We start from the raw sequence: 19,720 nt of genomic DNA on the forward strand, positions 1-19,720 counted from the left end.
ATTGCGGCATTGTAGCTTGTTTATTAATGATCAGTAAATAATAGAGGCAAAGGTACTTTACTTGGTTTTCTCTTATGCATCTAAAAGATTCAGTGCTACAGCCCCTTCAGCCTGCTCAGACTCCTGAGCTAATTAGCCTCACGATAGTCTCACGCAGACACAGGTTCAACATACTGTAGCTTTACTAGCTATAGTATATTGCAAATGTAGCTTCTTTAAGTGAACAAAAACGTGAATATACAAAATGTTTAAAAGTGAAAACCTCTACTGATTTAACACCATGTTAAAAGTTACTTACCTTTGAAATAGATTTTTACAAAAATCTTCCCTTTGTCCACAAGCTTCACTCATCCAAAATGGCAGACCCCAATTTGCTTGCTTCAAATTCAATTACGTTTTATAACATAAGGTGTCCCAAAGGATCCTAAAAAAATATGTTGGGTTTACTAAATTCCAGATTGATGTCGAATTCACTCAAAATTATTTGTTGACTTATTTTATTGTATTATTATTACAAGAACAGTAAAAACTCAATATCTTGTGTTGCAAATATAGCTTAATTAAGAAAATTTAAAAACACAGCTTTTTAAGTAAAATATGTTTATTTTAATGAGCAATATTTGCTGAAGGCAGGAATCACTTTTTCAGTGATATGTACATTGTGTAAAAGTCTGCATGAATATCAGCAGGATTAGGCATTTGTGGTTCGTGATACGTTAACAGACCATCAGGATTCATACCAAGCATATATGCTAAGTTTCCCATAGCCTTGAGAGTATACGTTTTTGGGTAAGGAGGTGTATTTTATTTTTCATAGGGTTATAGGTTATCTCCATTTTTCATTGCTTTGTTGATTTCCCTAACCAGTTTTACAAAAAAACCTTGATAATATCCACGAGTGATTTGACAGAGATATTATTCTATTCTGTTTACACCATCCGTCAGACTCGCGTGAAATAGACTATCATGCTGGGGTAATGAGTACCACCTATGCAGATATTGCACCTCTGAAAGTGAAACTTCCCAGTCTCCTTTCAAATTGATTGGGTTTGGCAAATTTAGTAGTATAATGTGCGATCTTATTATTAGGGTAAATGTCCATCGATGCATTGCGTGGAAGGGTCACAAAGAATCTGCACTCTTCCATGGTTTACTGATTATAGATTTCAGTTTTGTTCACGATGATCCTTTGTAAGCCAGAACCCAGGAATTAAATTTATTGGGCCACCCCACCCATTTCACCAGATAAACTTTTTTTTTCCCCAGTTTTGGGTGTTTTCAGAGAAGATTTTCTTCTATTTTGAATGCCTTGTCCTTACTAATAATAATCTTTTGTAACTCAGGTTCATAAAATGTTCCCTCAGTATTTTCACCAATATAGTCTTGCAGTTTATATACCAGGGGTTCTCTCGGTATCTGCTCGGAAATTGTAAAATATTCATCTGTAAAGTTTTGCTCAAAGCCTTTTTCAAACTGTCTTTTTAAATGGGAAATTCTAACAATATCACCATCTTCAAACTTGAATTTTACTTTATTTTAGATGAAAAGTCCATAGAGGGTTTTAAATACGCTGAAGGAATTGGCTTTGTTGACCTCTTTAGCGTTCTGTTGAACCTTTCACACACACACATGCTTTTTGCCCCATACCCAAAGCAAAGTGAACAATGTTATGTTTTTTCATTAAAGTTTGAATGTTTTTGTTAAAAAACTCCTTCTCTTGGTCAGTTTGTATTTTTTGGGGGGACTCTACCTTCCTTTAGTATGGGATCAAAAGCTTTAGCCACTTCTTGTTCTGGTCCTGTTTCATAACACACACACACAGGCATATTTTGTATATTGTACAAAATATTGATACGTTATCATAAACTTCATGTTGTCATTACTCTCTGACACGTTGCTCATATCAACTAAATCAGCTTGCCATTGTTCATTCATGTTCTTTTTGAGAACCCTTTTTCTTTTAAACTTTGCAGATACTGGTTTATGTAGACTGAACACATCCTGCTCTGCTAACCCGATTTCTATTTCAGCAACATTAACTTTTTTACCTATTTTCTCAACAACAGCTCTTTGAAAACTTTCAACGCCACCTGACCCTGGGTCTAACGGCGTGTAATATATATTCTTCATCATTCGTTCAGTCATTCTGGAGTATCAGGACAAGAATGATGGTGGTGTAGGTGTACATTAAGGTGTAGATTAAGCATTTTATCTAAGAAAACTCACGACGTAGGGTTTACATTTTCATTAAATAATCAGGCAGTCAAGATTTTAGCGACATCAAATCAGGACAAGAATGATGGTGGTGTAGGTGTACATTAAGGTGTAGATTAAGCATTTTATCTAAGAAAACTCACGACGTAGGGTTTACATTTTCATTAAATAGTCAATCAGGCAGTCAAGATTTTAGCGACATCAACGTTTTGCTTTCTAAGCAATTTTTAAACACAAATTGGTTACATAGGTTAAGATGCATGACTAGTTTTGCATTCAAAAGGATGAGCAAACATGAAAGATAAAAGTTGTTACACACACGTCTGTAAAGGATACACGGTATTTACATCGAAGAAAGAATCCCAATTTTTAGTAAAATCTTGCACTTTGTTCATGAATATTTGTAGTCAATAAACAACCTCTATATCAACAGGAAGATGAATAGTAAAAATACTTTGGTTGTTGACTCTCAGTTCAAAATTTTTTGAAGAGCAGAGGTAAACTCAGTCTTCAGGGTTTTCTCGCAGTCAGAATAGATGTGGCGTGTTTTGAAGTTTCCCATGTATGTGGCTAGTCAGCGGGTTCCAGAGATGAGTAAAATGTCCAGTAGTCCACAAAGTCTTCATATACCTAGTCGCTGCAAACTTCTTTTGTTTTCTCTTTGACCTCGTTCAGAACGGTTTTGACATGAGGCTCATCTCACTACTCACACACGACGGCTTCAGCGATAGCTTGAATTTTTTTCCAGGGACGGAGTGTGTTTGATACCACACAATTTCAGAGCTCTAGCCAGCATGTATTTCAACCACAGTTTAAACAGTTTTTTCACCAATTTGTAGGCGTTCATGTGCAGATAGTACACGTTAGGATCGAACAAACGTGTGCTGGAGCTGACTCAGGTGATTAGTCCCTTTACAGTTCTCTTTGTTATCAGTTGCGCAGTCACAGGTAATAGTAGCAGAACAGTGCAGTGAAACCTGTTTCTTGGAGAAATTTGTTGCTCTGATGTGGTGTGTTGAGGAAATGCACTGCTTCTCCATTTATGCTTGTAGTCCTCTGGTGAAAAGAAATCCAATCTAATAATGTAGTCAAAGTCTTTACACCATTTACAGAACTTTTTCCAGTCACACTAATCAAAAGTTACGGTCTCAGTAGCACTGCTCCAGTGGATGTGACCCGGTACAGACAACTGAAAAGCACAAATCTTTTTTTTTCTGCACTGAAAAAAAAAAAAATCCAGCTGTACAACCATTTGACCCAATATTGAAGCTTTTCATACTCTAAAATTTTTTCAAATCTTCCCAAAGTAAATTTAACCTTTTTCAGTGCGCAGGGGCCATAGTTGAATATTCAAAAAAATCAACATTTATTCCACATCCAGGGAGGTAAATTATTTGAAGGGCAAATGGGGAGGAAGTATGTGGTTTAGATTACTTTAATCTGATTTGTCAGGGTACGTCAAGAATCCTCTCTCTCTCTGGGTGGGGCGACGATATTCATTTACACGTTTTTATTACAAGATGTTCTGAGATTCAAAAAGAAGATCTGAGGTTCAAAACACATTTAGATTTACAATGGAATTCTTTATTTTAAACAAAGGGGAGTTTTTTTTTAGATTTTCAGTAGGATCCTAAGATCAAAGGTGAATATTCAACATTTTTGTTGGGCTCAAGGGGGGAAAGAAACAATGAATGTAAAATCTTCGAAAGAAACATCTCTGATTTTATTGTAAATAGGATGCAGTGTTTAAATCTCACAGAATGCAGCTTTAATTTTCCATCAACTTTTCTGTAGCCTTGCATTAAGCACATCTTTTATCACTTATTTTAGCACAACAGTAGTCAGAACCTATCAGTGTTTTGCCTCAGTTTTTTCTATTGTTAGTTAGAATGCTTTTAATATGTTCCTACACATTTTCTCTCTCCAAATTTTTTTTTCCTATGAACTTAATTCAGTATATTTGTGTACTATTGCCAGGTAGGAGTTACCTAAACTAGTGAGTTTGTTTGTTTAGCATTTTAAAATGGTCGTGTCCTGCACATTCTGACAGACTGCTTATTTGTGTTTGTCTGTGTCCTCACTCTTAGTGTCAGTCTGGCCTTACTGTCTGGCCCTAATTAAGCTACACAGCCTATAAATGTGCAGTTTCACTTTTACAGTTTTTTGTGTCTTTTGCTTTTGATCTTTATTTTCAGTTGGTCAGGACCCAGTTGGCCTTTTCCAGAAACAACCACTCAGATTTTTTTCACTGGTCTGTTTGGGTTGATATTTTCCACGTCCTCTGTACAGTCTTACTTTATTGGAAACATTTTTGTGATGTGTCTGAAGTTCACCGTTATCAGCAGAGCGTGAAACACGTGATTGCGTGGATGGATATGTAGCTTATGTTTGACAGGTTCTATGAGGAAAATACGATTTATATGAATGGAAAGTGATTAAATTACATCCATATAAACTTTATAATATCAGAAGGACTAGCATTTGTGTATTTGTTTTAAATTACATAATTTTCTTTTACATGATATATGTTGGCACTGTTGGGAATTAGAAAAAAGAAATCATTATTTTAGTAAAGTACAATATGTTCTACCAAAATATTGCCATTAAAATATTACAAATGCATAAATTAGATTTGTTCTCAGCAAGTTTGGTGATGAGAATTTGTTTAATTTCTGAGTAAATTTTGATTAATCATTCTTGATCATTCATTAAAATCCCAGAAATAGTATGTTTTTGCCAAAATGCATCATTTACAGTTCTTCTATATTACAGGTTTTCTCAGTCACTTTGGTGCATTTCTCAGATCACAATTGAAATTCTCAAAACTACTTGTTCAAACTCCATATCATCTAATCACTTGTGCACATCATAAGAGCAATTTCTCATTCTTTTGAACAAATTGCAAATGCTTTGGTACATTCATGCAATTGATTATGTACAAGTGTCTTCTGTTTCCTATGTTATCAATTGCTTATGTCATGTTGATCAAAATATATTATATGGTTTTTTTTGTTGAATAGGCTTCCCCTCAAAACATCTAGGCATTAGTTCCTTGCAGAAGTCATTAAATGCAAAATGGTTGAACTAGTTGTCAAACTGTCAAGTTTTCTACACATTTCTATTAGACTTTTGGTAAATTGTGCCCTGAATTGATGAATTGTGCAGGTGAATCTTGACTTTCACTAATGAAGGGAATGTAAAGTGTTAGATCAACCAATGATCAACCAGTTCTCTAAAACAGCTCAAAGGTGCATCTCATGAACCTTCAACTGGCAAGCACACAGACAGAGCACAACACAGAGTTACAACTTCTGACAATGGATGAACAACCAGGAAACAAACAGGGTCAACAGCCGAGAGGAAGAAGAGGAGTAAGGATGCATGGTGAAAGGGTACGGAGGCAAAACAGAGGAAGAGGCAGAAGAGGCCAAGGACACAGGCGCATATCAGATGAAATAAAGTCCACTATTGTGGACCATGTTATCAATCATGGCCTTACAATGGCTGAGGCGGGTCGAAAGGACCGTGTCCTCAATAATTCAAACATTTTGTACAGAGAACAGGTATGTCCACCAATGAGCAATGTACTGTTATACTGTATACTTACTGTAACGCTTCATATTACAGTAGTCCAGTTGTATTTTACAGCAAACAGCAAATATACTTTATACAGATACATACTGCAACACAAACACGCATGTATTTTTACAGTTTTTCTCAGTCACTTTTGGTACATTTCTTGAATCTGTAATGTGTGTGCTCATTTTTTTTTTTTTTTCATGTGAAAAATCGTGTGTTTTGCATTACTGCATTTTTCCCCACATAAGACTGCAAGATTACCTCACATGGGTGGCAGAGGACCCCTTTTCACACCTCAACAAGAGGAGGCTATTTGCACCATGGTCAGAGCAAACCATGCCATTAGACTAAGGGAGATACAGAGTGCCATTATAGAAGACTTTGAAAACATCCAATCTGTTAGCACTCAACTATCGCCAGGGTGCTGAAAAGACACCACATGAGCATGAAACATCTGTACCGTGTACCATTCGAAAGGAATGATGACGAATGCTGAAGGAGCTACGGTACCAGTATGTCCAGGTAAAACATCTATGTGCACACAGTAACTACTTTACAGCAACATTGTATAGTGATATATAGTACAGTAAGCATGACCTGTACACATTTTCCATGGCTGTAGAAAAGAAAGAACATGCAGTATGAATAAATTTGATGTAACTGTATCTTATCCAAAATGAAAATGCATGTAATTCATAAAACTAATTTCGTGTGTTCTGGGATATACTGTATAATGGAACTGGAATCAAGTGAACCATCTCACAACTTCATATAAAGTGGATGAGGCTGGCTTCCACCTGACCAAAAGCAGAAGGCGTGGTCGAAATGTCATCGGCCACAGAGCTATTGTTGATTTGCCAGGCCAACGGGGAGGGAATATCACTGTGTGTGCTGCTATTTCAGAGCACGGTGTGCTAACTCATATTCCCCTTTGTGACCCACTACAGGATGCTGATGGAATTCCTCTCACCTTATTCCCCATTCCTTAACCCAATTGAGGAGTTCTACTCAGCATGGAGGTGGAAGGTCTATGATCGCCAGCCACATACTCAGATGACCCTGCTGGCTGCCATGGATGCAGCATGTGAGAACATCACGGAAGACACCTGCAGAGGCTGGATAAGACGTTCCAAAAGATTTTCTTCCACGTTGCATTGCAAGGGAAGATAGCTGTTGTGATGTGGATGAGAACCTGTGGCCCAACAGACTGGGACGTCAGGAGGTGGAGACAGACTGCACTGTAATTCCTCATACAGTGCTGCATGCAAATGCAAAGTTCTGCCTAAGGGGTGTTTCCTGTGTTTACCTTTCTAATTTTTTATTTTCCCCTTTGTGCCCCTTGTCTTTTTGTTTTCTATAATCACAATGACATTGTAATGTAATTTTTTTTTGTCAGACCACTAGTGAAAAGCATAACTGTGAATCCTGTCCAGTCTCTTTCAATCAATATCCCACATACAGTAATGTGTAAATTTGTACTGTAGAAATTGATATATGCCAAACAGAAGAAGTGCAGCCTTGTGCATATTCAATGTAGTAACTGTCATCCAAACTGTAGCCATAGCTCACATCAGGTAATACTGACAGACTACACTGTTACATTGACAACATGACTAAGCATTTTGACTATCTTGTTTGTGAACAATGACAAGTACTTTTCATTCTGATGGCACTGATATGTTCATTGACAAATACTTACTTTTGAGAGATGAACTAAAGATTTTGAGCAAGTTACATGCTTTTGCAGGAAATCCATTGTGTGGTGCTGTTTGTATGTATTGTTTTGAGAAATGCACATACTGGTTTGCAAATATTAAGGATGATTTGCGAAATGTACCAAAGCGACTGAGAAAAACTGTAAAATACATTTTCTTTACATTATATCCAGTGTTTTCCCAAACTTGGAAATTTGCAGTGAGATGGCCTATAAGCATTTGCCTTTTAAGTGATCCAAGGTTGAGTTGCTGACACTCTGGTTATGTAGGAAGTTTAGCTATTTGGGTCACTGATTTTAAATTAAAAATCAATAGTAACAGTAGTGGAGAGTTCTGATAGCTCTATTGAAAGCAGAAGTGGGCATTTTCAGTAGATAACTATAGATCACTTTTTCTCAATGCTGGTCCTGGAGTACCTCCACTCTGCATATTTTTTTAAATTTTTTTTTCCCGCTGCTCCGAATCACTTGATTCAAAATGTGCAGGGTGGTTTTACTCTAAGACAAGGATCATTTTAGACAACAGTTTTTTTTAAACTTAAAAAAAAAATAAAATCTTATGGCAGGCAGTAGCTCAGTTCAGAATTTCCTTCCAGAGTGAGCATCTTCAGAGGGAATGTATAACTGTAAATCACAGGCTTCAATGAATCGAGTGTATTTTCTCCTGCCAAGTGCTAAAAGAGGAATGAACATAAAAGCATATATAGCTATAAAATAAAACCTGGATATGTTTGTCAGTGTAGAGTTCTGCTCCTGAGACTTAAATCAGTAGGGGATTGTCGAGCACTGCGACTCCTGCAGCAACGCCTCCGTCGGCATGTTCGGCGTACTTCGTCCTGAGCAGGTGGCCCACACACTCATTCATCAACACCTCTGTTCCTCTCCTGTATGACAGTGAAAGAGGTTAGTAGGATTTCCTGTCTGGCAGTAATGAAAGGCTGTATCTGTTTAAATAATATTGAGGTTTTGACACTCATCCTCATCCAGTTTTACATTAGGATCTAAGGTCAGTTTGATTGTTTCTCTTTTCTTTGTTTTGCCTTCTCTCACACTGTGAGATTAATTATTAACAACGAATCTCTTTTTCTGAGAAAATTGTTTTACATGACTGTTTGGAGTGAAAGGTGCAGAATTGTTTCCCTCTTTTCCTCAGTGTACCTGACGTAGGCTCCAAAAACACCCAGTTCACTGAGGCACATCTTCAGCGTTACTGGATCCCCCTTTCGGCAAAGGTAGTTATATGTGGGCCGGGGTTGGATTTTGTCCATCAGGATGTATGCGGTCCTCTCTGTGCTGTTCTTCAAGCTCTCCAGCACACGGCAGATCTCATCCCCATAAATGTTGTTCCCTGCGAGATGTACGAGGTAAATAATGTTTGGGTGTAAATAAAAGCAGTAGCCTAATTACAGAAACCAGGCTTATTCTGACCTTAATGTTTTGGATCTCTACAATAACACACATTATTAACACTTCAAGTGTGACAGAACTATTCTAAAACATAATTTGTTTAAATCATTAAAGCAGTGAGCTTTCCTAACTGATAACAGTTTTAATAAGACAGATTATTTCATAGTGAAAAATTAGTCATACTTAACAGTGTGTTATTGTACAGTGTCAATAGGCTGTGTATCTGAATGTAACCTAAAATGTAAAACAGGAGCACTTGTTAGTCAGACGCTGAGGTTGCCTCACTTTGACACTCCCATCTTCCAAGATGAACTGTAGGTAAGTGCGTAGGGCCAAATCTGTGTGCGATTTGTTCGATAAACACAATGGCACACTAAAACTGACTGTTCTGCAACCTCACCGACACCAATCCCACAGTAAAAGTGTGGGATTTAGAATAGCAAGTAAAACACCAAAAGACCTTATGAACTGGGAATAAATTATGCACTCCAATCAGCAGACATGTGGCATAAAGCTTACATAGAACTCTCTCAAGACACTGGTGGTATCCTCCCTTGACATCATTGGTGTTGTTAAGGAACAGTAGGGTGTAACCAAGTATTAGGAAATAACACATGCAGTGGTGGCTGGTTGTAATATTAGATGGGAAGACTAAAATCTAATATCTAGCAATAGCTCGACAATGTCAACTTTAATAGTTTAACTATGTCCCTAAGTCTCATTAATAATAATAATAATAATTTCTCATGATCATCATCTGTAAGTTGCCCTGGATAAGGGCTACTGTTAAATGCTGTAAATGTAAATAATATTGGGGCAAAAAACACATGCGTTTAAAGATCAGGAGTAGCATTAATGATTTATTTTTTAATGTTTCAAGCCTATAATGCTTGACTGGGTCAATGTTGTTTTTCCTCTGAATAGCAAACATGGTAAACAGAAAGTTGTAACCCTTTCATTTAAACTTCAAAACAGTAAACATATGGTTCTGTCTGCTGTCCTTTTGTGTAATTTGTATTTAATTAGACAATGTGTGCTCAACGTTATGCTTAACGTCTATCAACGTTCTGTTTCTCCTACAAACACATTTTAGGGGAAAAATTACTGAGTCCGTAACACAACTGCTGATGACATTTTATGGAAGAGTCACTGAAATGGGCTAAAATATATTAGCCCACATGAAGCTCGAAGGTAGGGTGTGTGTCACTTTGTTTAATTACCTGACACGACTGTTGGTGGAAGGCTGCATGAATCTACAGTGGTAGGCTCATTAAACCTAGCCCACATGATATGTTGCTTCATACCATTCTGTGTTTCTCTTACGAGTAGTGGTGGCGTTACTGCACTTCATTTAAAAAAAATCCAAAACAAACATTTGTTAACCACAAATACGATGATTTGCCTGCCAAAAATGAAATCTTATATTGATTTTTTTTAATCCTTGAAAGATGGGGGGCTTAGCCCTGCTAGCCCATTGATATGAGCCACCCATGAACAGATGCAACTAAACCTGGGTTAATTTGCATGGAAAAACAGTCAGAGCAGTTGGGTGTTTGTTTCTTTGCTTTGTATAGGAAATTTACTACCTGAGTTACCAGTTTCACAGTAAAATGAGTTTATCATTATCCTATCAAGACATCCACATTCTGGTTGCCAAGTCTGGATATTGCTTCATATTTTCCATATATGAGCCACTAACCTGCACTTCACCCTCTAAGAATTCTAAAGCTGGCTTTGTGCGAGACGGTGTGCATACACAGTCCCCTTTGAAAGTACTGGAACGGCAAGGTCAATACATTTGCTTTTGATATACACTGAAGACATTTCGGTTTCAGATTAAAAGATGAATATTATAATTGTGAGGAACTTCATGCAGCAAGACAATGACGCAAAACATACTGCCAACACAACAAAGGACATCATCAGGGGAAAAAGTGGAAGGTTTTAGACTGAGGACCCAACTGAGGACACGTTTCACTTCCTAAAGAGGAGACTGAAGGAAGAAACCCCCCAAAACAAATAACAGTTGAAAGAAGCTGTGGTACAAGCCTAGAAAAGCATCACAAAAGAACACTGGTGATGTCAGTGGTTTGCTGGCTTGATGCAGTCATAGCAACCAAATATTAAGTGTTATTTACTTTAAGACTATCTGTTCCTATACGTTTGTCCACCTACACAATGGATGGTCTGTTACCAAAGGTGCCATGTTAAGTTGTTTAACACTCCTAGATGTAAATATCAGGAAGTGAAAGCCGAAATTCTAATCTAGCTATCGATATTCTGATCTCATATTCTCCCTTTGATCTCAAACCCAAATGTCTTTGTGTCAAGCAAAAATAAATGACTTGGCCGTGACGTGCCAATACTTTTGGACGGGAGTGTACAATGTATATAAATGGGGCATGGCCACTAACCCTATGACAGAGCCTTGGCATAAAATATTGCAGTTCAATGAGATTTTCCACAGCAAAACCACTACACTATTGACCAATACGCTCTCTAGTTCCCCTAAAAATATTACCAAAATTATTATTTTTTTTTAATACAGTAGAAGTTTAGGTTGAGTTTTAGTGGTATTTCTGCATGTCGCTATAGAATATTATAAACAATAATGCTAAAATCAGTGTATTTGCAGCAATCAGTATTTCCATCAGAAGCTTTCTTTTAAAGTTCTTTCCCTTTCAGCACCTGCTTCATTGGGAATGTATGAAGCATCAGTGAATATATTAATACGTGTTTGTGTATGTAATATACAGTATATTTGTGTCACCAGCTTTAAATTGAAGTTTTCTCTATAGTTAATTATGATGCACAGTTGGGTGATTTCAGCATAGTGCTATAGATCACTAGAGATGAGGTCCTGAAGTGCAGATGGTGGAAAATGGTGGAATATGTACAGCTAAGCCTCACCTCCTCCTTCCCTCTGTGGTTTCAAGACGTACAGGTCTGGTTTGGCCATAGCCATAGCCACATTCTGGTCCCCTTCCTCTCCCTTATAATAGGGGAAAAGTTGTGTAAATTTGTGTAAATATTTCAGAAAGCACAGAAATGCATTATAAATGTGAGTTGGTACTCTACCATATCCAGTGTGTACAAGCCGGCGAAAGTGGCACGAATCCGAGTCACTGTTTCAGGCTCATCAGGAAAGAAGCTCTCAAGGACGCCTGGCCGAGCCAACTCCTGCTGGACCTTCTTAGTGCCAACAAGATGGGTGCTGATGTCTGGACATTTCACAGCACACGAGCGCTCCATCATCAACCGAGCCTCCCAGCTCTGTAATACATCAATGTAGATCTCTTACAATGTTGATATATATTACACTGCATTACACTGCATATCCTTACAATGCATAAGCTGCAAAACACTCTTCTGATTAGTAAAACTACACAGAAACATTATTAAAAGCAAAAGTAAAGTCTAAGCTGTTAAAAATAAATGCTGTACTTGTTCCGATTTGTAATTTTGAGGCATGTATCCATTGCGGAAATAAACAACGGCAATCTCTTGTCCATCTCTGAAAACAGAGTAATATTTTTTCAGTCAGATTTGTTAAATCAGATGATAAGAGTTCAGAAGTATTTTCTCATTAAGGGAAATAATCCAAACACTCACACAAACAGTCTCTTGTTCTGGTCCAGAGATCCACTTCTACTCACATCTTCAAACTGCCTTCTTATTACACGAATGTTTCTGTGAATATACAACATGCAAATGATTTTTGTTTTTTTTCCTTCTAAGCTATCTACAGCTCATTTGTTCATTTGTTTAGAGATACTCTAATACTAATGCATATCGAGACTTTAGAAGGTTTTATCTAGCAATTATGAGATTAAGATATTGAGCCATATGTACAAACATTCAGTAAGACCAAAGATACAACTTTTCAACCAAATATTTTGGTGTATTTTTCAACCAAATATTTTGGTGTTAAGCAACATTGCACGAGAAAGAGTGCAGTTATAATGTATATTGGCACGGCTGTGATCAGGCTGTAGGCATGAGGCCGCGGGTAATCCCAGCCATGCCGATATTCAGTATAACAGCACAATTGCGAGTGCGATATTACTTTTATAAATAAGAAATTAATATTGAGTAACTGATATTTTGGACACAATATGGCCAAATAATTTGTTTATTTTTGCTACAAAACACTCAGTCACTTACAGAGCTGGCTAGCTATGTCACAATGACTTATACATTCCTGCATCCGGTGAAATTCGCTTCCCTTCTTCCTTTTCATCTTCATCTGATGAGTTTTCATATTTTAAGTCAGAAATTATATTCACGAAAAATATGTATATGTATAGTTTGCTATTTTATGTAGCAAACACAGACAAGTGGAGTGATATAAAGGTGACAGTTTAACATTTATGGAAGGAGTCATTAGTGTCAGCGATTTGTAACAGTACATTTTCTGGTTTTGCGCAAACAAGCTGTGTTTTTCTGTTTTAAAACTTCAAGAGAGGAAAAAAGAAGCTGGTAAGGGAATGAAGTTTATAGGTGCCATAACAAGTGTTAACAGGAACTACCTAGTTTTGCAGACATTCCACAACAATAAATGTAACTATAAGTGGTTAAAAAGCACAAAGTATCTTAATAATAAAATAAGAATGTAATCACTGGCAAATTGCTGGAATAAAACTCTCAGAGAAATGGCATGCTGTTCTAGGAAAACAAGCCACTTCAGGGTGTTCCTTACTTAACTCACTTTTGCCCAAGAAAAAATCAGATTTTTTCGAATTTATCAGATTCCAGTGTTCTTTCTGGCTTAGTCAAGCATCTTACCTTGCCCAAAGCTCATTCTCCACGTATCGATGGTCATAAATGTTCCTCTGGACGTCCTCGACTAGGACCATCACAACGGCCCTGTGATAAGCATACATTAATTAACTATTAAAGCAGACAAGAGAAACATTTTTCATGATCTACAACAAATTTTTCCTGAACCAAATGTTTGTAATTCATATTTGTCATTCATAGGGTATAACAATCAATATAGATGAAGCTCTTTAATTTAAGGGCTTTAAATTTTAAACTAACCTCTGAGAGCCATAAAGTTCCCAGGCCAATGCCAAGCCTTTTGCCAGACCTGCTGCTGGACTGTTATCCAAGATGAGTTTGCTTTCCTCCAACCGGTCTGCAACCTTCAGAATGTGCCTGGGATAAAAACATGTGAACCGCTGAACTGTAAAACACAGCTTCCATTCATGGTTAGCCACAGTTAGCATTCTGGCTAGAGCACTGAGCTAATTTGCATGCTGCTAAACATTCAAGTGAGTGCATACACTCACCTATGAACATATGGTGTGCGTGAGGAAAGACCCCCAAAACTGGCCGCAATAGTATTAATTTCAATTTGTTTTAAGGCCTCTTTTCCATCAGCATGGTCGATCATGTAATCCGAGCGATTCAAGCCCAGCACTATTGGCTAAATGAGAAACATCATGAGAACAAATTCAATCCAAAAGTTTGCATATCCTTAGGACAAAATAAAGGACAAATTCGATTTATAGCAAGAAGACATTTAGTGTGTTAGGTTTCACAGATATTCCCCCATCACAAGCAACAAAAATGGTCAAATAATGCAGATTAAAAGTAACAAAAAATAATCAAAAATAATAGCTGTTTAAAGGTTAAGAGGACAGAAAAGTCCCCCCCCCCCCCCCCCCCCCCCCATTTTCTCTCAATGTGGTCATTGCCCATGTTCCCACCCACTAGCTAGCGCTCCTGTATCACATGACAGCTACCATCCAGAGAGGGTGAGTCCTAAAACATTCTCTTCTACACCCATTGGTGTCGTCCTGATAGACAAGGAAGAGTAACAACAGCTCTTCCACCCAGAGAGCAAGACTAGTTTTGCTCTCTTGGACTTCTGGCCACAGATGGCAAACTCAAGGTCTCTCAAAGACAGAGCAACTCTTCTTTTGCAGCAGTCAGGAGCCCTTATGAATCGGATATAAATATTCTCTAATAATTTATATGCCCACCCTTTGCCATTATAACTGCCTCCAAACTGTTTCATATCCTGTGAACAGCATTTAGAAGTTGTGATATTTCACTCCATCACCATGCCACCTTCCCCAGACTCCTTTCACACACATGCTTCCTGACATTTCTGATCTAACTGCCAGATTGCATGGCAGATCATTGTCTTTACATCTCTCAGCTAAATATCCATACACTGCCCACATTGGAACAGTTCTGGAGACTGAAAGATCATGGTCAAACTTTATATAATATAATATAATATAATATAATATAATATAATATAATATAATATAATATATTACACACACACACACACACACACAGTACTGTGCAATAGTCTTAGGCACATGCAAAGAAATGCTGTAGAGCAAAGATGCCTTCAAAAATAATAAAACTAAATGTTTCTACATAAACAAAAATTACTATAAAGAGCAGTAAACAGTAATTAACGAAACAAAGTCAATATTTGGTGTGATGATCGTTCGCTTAAAAAAAAAAAAAAAATAGTAGTCTCAGGTACAATGTGTGCAGTTTTATAAGGAAATGAGCTGGAAGTGTTACTGAGCATCTTGCATAAGCAGCCACAGTTCTTCTGGAGACTTTAACTGTCACACTCGCTTCTTATTTTTGCAGCAAAACCCAGCAGCCTTCATTATGTTTTTTTTGTCTGAAAAGTGTCCCTTATGTAATCTGCTGCTTTCTTTACTGACATATAAACATTGTTCTGTACCATTTAATTTTGTACTGGAAAACTAATGTTTGGAAATTTAAAAAGTTTTTGTACTGAATCAATAATGTAGAAGTCATAAAATAAAAATCTATAACAAAGTTTGTACTAAAAAAATTGGGTGCCTAAGACTTTTGCACAGTAATGTGTGTGCGTATATATATTATATTATATATACACACATACACACACACACACACACACACACACACACACACACACACATATGTAGACAGATAGATAGATAGATAGATAGATAGATGTCTTGTGGCAGGATACTAAAATGTGAAACTCTTTTTGTGGATAAATTCTCTCCATACAGAAACTATGGGGGATGCAAACTTTAGATTTAAATCAACGAATTGTATGAAATTAACCCATAAACAATGTAAATTCAGTACAAATAAATATAGTATAGTTTGCACATGCATTAAATCATCCTAGTTATCACCACATTATATTACCGTATCCCGAGGTTCCTGTTGAACTTGTCTGTAAATGTTGAAGAGTTTTGCTGTAAAACTGTCAACCTTGATGGTGCTGTTAAGATACATATCACAGTTAATGACCTTTCTGAGCATGAGCTCACACAAAAACTTTCCCAAAAGCACACTCCACATTCACATTCTCCTCAAATTAACAGCAAGGGAAGATAAATAAAAATTACATTTAGTGGAGGTCATAAAACCCTACACTTATTTTATTTTATTTTTTTTAATAAACAGTGTTGTTCAAAAACCAGCTTGTTGCCACATGAGCAGTACCTTGCAAGAGCCTCCTCAAGGAAACGTGGACTCTGACTGACTCTGTCTATCAGCCGATTAAAATGGGTGGCGATTTCAAGGGCCTGGTGAAAGAGTACTGTAGGCACCGGGGTAGGGAAGAGTGTGAATGGTGCATAACTCACCACCTACAAACACACACAGCATTTTCACACCTAATTTAGTAAATGATCATTGTCTGGTCAATGACCTGATGTACTGAGGCATAATTAACTTTTCAAATGCTGCCATGAGAGACAAGATTCCAGACATAACTCTACATTATTTCTGCTACTGTGAGTCAGTGCTGTGGTCTGAGATCAGATTTGTTCAGGTTTATGTAGTTTAACAAGTGCAAATGTGACAGCAACAAAAAAGTAAAAATGGTTTACTTCTGAAGAGTTTGGTGATTCTTTGGTGCGCATTAATACTCCATGCAACAGTGCAGAATCTTTAGCAATTTCCTCCAGTTCTTTAATTAACTCCTCATTTCTTAAGAGCTCTTCTGGAATTCCACGAGAAGCCATTGACATCAACCTGGAATGAAGGGAAAAAAATATTACGTAAGGAACAAAACTACAGGGCGTTAGTCGCAAAGTTTTCCAATAACATCACATCCCTAAGTATTTGATTCCTTTTATATCACAGTAATTTGTCAATGCTAAAAACTTTTATTTATTAAAGAATAAAGACATATTTTCATCTATTTACAGTTGCATTTAACGTTGTGGAATGACCACAAAATAAGTTAGTTCTTCTTGTCACCTACGTTATATTTAAGCAATACTGCACAAGCAGTGCTGTTGTACTGGATATCAGCACGACTGTGATTTGGGCTTAAGCATGAGGCCGCCTGACCATCACACCCATAAACTCTCCCTTAAACTGTTGCCACAAAGTTGGAAGCGCACACTTGTCTAGCATGTTTTTTGCTGCATTCATAACCAAATGTGAACTGAAAAGTTTCCAACTTCTCAGTATCCAGATCGATTTGCATGGCTCTCCAACTCGTAATTCCTACTCAAAGTCTGAGTTTTCTGAGTGCTCGGACTTCTCAGAGTTGCAACTCTGTGACATCATTAACATGGGGGTGCTCATAAGAATAAGAAATAACAGCATGATTTAAGGTTTTTAAAGCAGTGTTTAATTTCTTTTATATACAGTCCTCTCCAAAGGTATTGGAACAGCAAAGCCAATTCTTTTGTTTTTGCTATACACTGAAGACATTTGCGTTTGAGATCAAAAGCTGAATATGAGACAATAGATCAGAATTTCAGCTTTCACTTCCTGATATTTCCATCTGGATGTGTTAAACAACTTCGAACATGACACCTTTGGTTTGAAGCTATCCATTTTTCAAGTGATCAAAAATATTGGGACATGTGACTGGCAGTTGTTTCTTGTTGACCAGGTGTGCCCTGTTAGATTGATAACTCTGAAGGTCTACTTTGAGCCCTGGGTTTCACCTGTGAAGACTGCATTTGTTGTTAAAAAGCATAAACCAACATGAAGACCAGAGAGCTGTCTATGAGAAAAGCAAGCCATGTAGCGGAGAAAAGAGGGAAAAATCGATCCGAGCCATTGCACAAGCATTGGGCATAGTCAATACAACAATTTGAAATGTCCTGAAAAAGAAAGAAACCACTGGTGTACTAACAATCAGACAAGTCAGCCACAACAGCGGCTGATGACAAACACTGTGAGAGCTGAAGAAAAACCCAATAAATAACAGTCAGTGACATCAACAACCTCCACAGGGCGGGGGTGAAGGGATCACAACTTCAAGAGTAGAAATATGGAAATACGGATCATTAGCAGATCCTTTCTTTCTCCACACGTTGGCCTTTTCCATCACTTTGCTAGAGGATAATCTTGCTTCCAGAACTTTTGTGGATCATCTCTGTATTTCTTTACAAATTCCAATCTAGCCGTTTGATTTATACTGCTGCTGAGTGGTTTGCATCTTGTGGTATGGCCTCTAGATTTCTGCTCTCAAAGTCTTCTTCGAACAGTGGACTGAAATCCCTTCACTCCTATCCTGTGGAGGTTGTTGGTGATGTCACTGTCATTTTTGGGTTTTTCTTCACAGCTCTCACAATGCTCCTGTATTGATGTCTGGTTGTCAGTACACCAGTGGTTTCTTTCTTTTTCAGACATTCCAACTGTTGTATTGTTTATGCCCAGTGCTCGTGCAATGGCTCAGATTGATTTTCTCTCTTTTCTCAGATTCAAAATGGCTCACTTTTCATGTTGGTTTGTCCTTTTTAACAACAAATACAGTCTTCACAGGTGAAACCCAAGGCTCAAACCAAGAGTACACATTCAGAGCTATCAACTGTTTAAACAATCAGTCTAACAGGGCACACCTGGGCAACAAGAAACGCCTGTCAGGTGCCATGTTCAGGTGCCATGTTCAGGTGCCAGGTGCCATGTTCTGTTTAACACATCTTGATGTAAATATAAATTCTGATCTACTGTGTCATATTAATCTTTTGATCTAAAACCCCAATGTATTCAGTGCAGCAAAAACTATTATTATTATTATTATTATTATTATTATTAATAATAATAAAGTATCGGATCCGCTTTGGGAGGAAACAGTATATCAATGACCTGGACATGCACCTTTATTATGAAATAAATCAACGTTATCGCTTCATCTGTGATGGCTATAATGTTTTGGCTCATCTGTCCGTGTACATATACAGACAAAATGTACTTCAAATTAGTCAGTCCTTAATTTCACTGATATCCCACACTGCTGAACCCACAGCCATGTTTTTAACAAAAAATTTAACTATATTCAGGTACAAAGTTCACGTAAGTGCAACAGCAATGAATTAACAATACTACAAACTAAGAGACAATTAAATTACTACATAAGACTGGATGTCTCTCCCTCTGTAGAAATTCTGATTCTGTAATCACTGAAATGACTCGCATACAGTGTGTCAAAATAAAAGCTGCACTCATCAGTAACCACAAGTGAACTACCGATCCGCTGTTACGTGAATTTCATCTGTCGTTAAAGTAGTTAACTTACCCAGTAAGTGAAAACTGTTTATCTAATGAAAGCTGATTATTTTCCTACGATTCTTGTGAATCTTATGAGTGCTGGTTCAAGTGCAGTTTGGTGGCTGTGGCAGCGAGGAAGTCCCAAGTGCATTAAACAAGTCTGACTGAACCGTTGAAAGTACGTGAAAACTGAAATGACGCAGCGTTATTCATTTCACGGGATATTTTCAAAATAAAAGCCCGTTTCGTTCTATGCTACTACTACTACTAAAACTGATGTACATGCTGAAACTGGTGAACACAATTGTGGATAGT

The 19,720-nt window shown here is 37.4% G+C and overlaps 1 protein-coding gene across 1 annotated transcript; it reads right to left on the reverse strand.

Annotated features, from left to right (window-relative positions):
* Positions 1 to 3,915: 3,915 nt before the first annotated feature.
* Positions 3,916 to 19,659, reverse strand: gss (glutathione synthetase). The gene is made up of 13 exons (XM_026920555.3): positions 19,434 to 19,659; positions 16,783 to 16,927; positions 16,394 to 16,539; positions 16,094 to 16,169; positions 14,206 to 14,342; positions 13,955 to 14,071; positions 13,700 to 13,780; positions 12,527 to 12,604; positions 12,359 to 12,428; positions 11,993 to 12,187; positions 11,825 to 11,906; positions 8,666 to 8,855; positions 3,916 to 8,391 (listed from the first exon to the last, which is right to left on the reverse strand). The coding sequence occupies exons 2-13, from the start codon at positions 16,921 to 16,923 to the stop codon at positions 8,268 to 8,270; spliced, it is 1,437 nt and encodes a 478-aa protein (XP_026776356.3). The 5' UTR covers positions 16,924 to 16,927; positions 19,434 to 19,659; the 3' UTR covers positions 3,916 to 8,267.
* Positions 19,660 to 19,720: the final 61 nt, after the last annotated feature.

The sequence above is a fragment of the Pangasianodon hypophthalmus genome, chromosome 16 (assembly GCF_027358585.1).
Source record: "Pangasianodon hypophthalmus isolate fPanHyp1 chromosome 16, fPanHyp1.pri, whole genome shotgun sequence".
NCBI lineage: Eukaryota > Metazoa > Chordata > Actinopteri > Siluriformes > Pangasiidae > Pangasianodon > Pangasianodon hypophthalmus.